At 32.9% G+C, this 1,147-nt stretch overlaps 1 protein-coding gene across 1 annotated transcript; it reads right to left on the reverse strand.

Moving 5' to 3' along the window:
* Window positions 1–211: 211 nt before the first annotated feature.
* On the reverse strand, window positions 212–1,141 carry LOC100636514 (agmatinase, mitochondrial-like). Its single transcript, XM_003392016.3, has 4 exons — window positions 980–1,141; window positions 712–859; window positions 435–529; window positions 212–389 (listed from the first exon to the last, which is right to left on the reverse strand). The coding sequence occupies exons 1-4, from the start codon at window positions 1,118–1,120 to the stop codon at window positions 285–287; spliced, it is 489 nt and encodes a 162-aa protein (XP_003392064.2). The 5' UTR covers window positions 1,121–1,141; the 3' UTR covers window positions 212–284.
* Between the last annotated feature and the right edge of the window lie 6 nt (window positions 1,142–1,147).

The following is a 1,147-nucleotide window of genomic DNA, read 5'->3' on the forward strand; positions in this document are numbered from 1 at the left end:
GCAAACAAATAAAATAGCAGTATTGCTGCTATGCTCAATGTGTGGTGTGTGTTTTTTTTAATTAAAACCTTTGCTGCTTTACTTTTTTATTACTCTACATGTGTGTTTGTGTGTCCTTATAATTATCAATTTTTGCTGCTCTAGTATTTTCTTTATTAAACGCTACTACCTTTTTAATATTACTGCCCTTCCAAATTTTTGTGTTATTACCTTTTTAGTGAAGTAATAAATAGATTGATTAATACAAATAAATATAATTTTAAATAATTAATGAAAGTTACTTGCTATCTCTGTTTATACTTGACACCTGGAAGAGAGCACAATATTTCAAACAACAAATTAGCAGCTGTGATTGCAGTACCACCACTAACATCATATAATGGATTTACCTAACCAACAGTATTAATTAAAATAATGTATTAAATAATAATTACCTCAACAACGTCAGCTGAGACTATGTTTAAACCTCTTGTACCTCTAATTACCTCAAGAGCTTGTGCCGTTGTCAAACCTGCTATCTCTGGAGTACCTAATAATAGTAATTTGTTCAATTAAAATATGATGCATAATGGCTATATTACATAGTGCTACATTAAGAGGTTTCTTATCAAAGGGCTTCACTTTGTGTATGCATTCATGTGTTACATTATTAGTAAATAGATATACATCATTCTCCTATTAACAATATGGCTGCTGTGATTGTGAGTATACCTGTTCCTGGGCAGTAGCTTGGATCAATAGCATCAATATCAAATGTTAAGTAAACCGGTTGAGTTGATCCTAATTCCCTTCTGATATCAGCCATCAATGGACATAGGGACTTATACCATAAGTCATGTGCTGGAAACATGTGAAAACCCTAAAATAATAATAACAACAAAAAGTGATTATTATCATTTTCTATAGCTAATGATACACAATAGAGAAAGTACATACACCACCTATCAATACATGTACATGTATAGTTTATTATCTATACTTGTTCTAGTGGCCAGTCATAATCATCAGGGCTATAGCCTCCTCCTCTTAGTCCAATTTGAAATGCTTTCTTAGGATCAATAAGTCCTTCCTCAACTGCTCGTCTGAATGAAGTCCCATGACATATCTTCTCGCCAAACATGGTATCGCTAACGTCAGCATGTGCGTC

Source organism: Amphimedon queenslandica, unplaced genomic scaffold (genome assembly GCF_000090795.2).
Source record: "Amphimedon queenslandica unplaced genomic scaffold, v1.1 AMPQUscaffold_2542_Cont25456, whole genome shotgun sequence".
In the NCBI taxonomy this organism is placed as follows: domain Eukaryota; kingdom Metazoa; phylum Porifera; class Demospongiae; order Haplosclerida; family Niphatidae; genus Amphimedon; species Amphimedon queenslandica.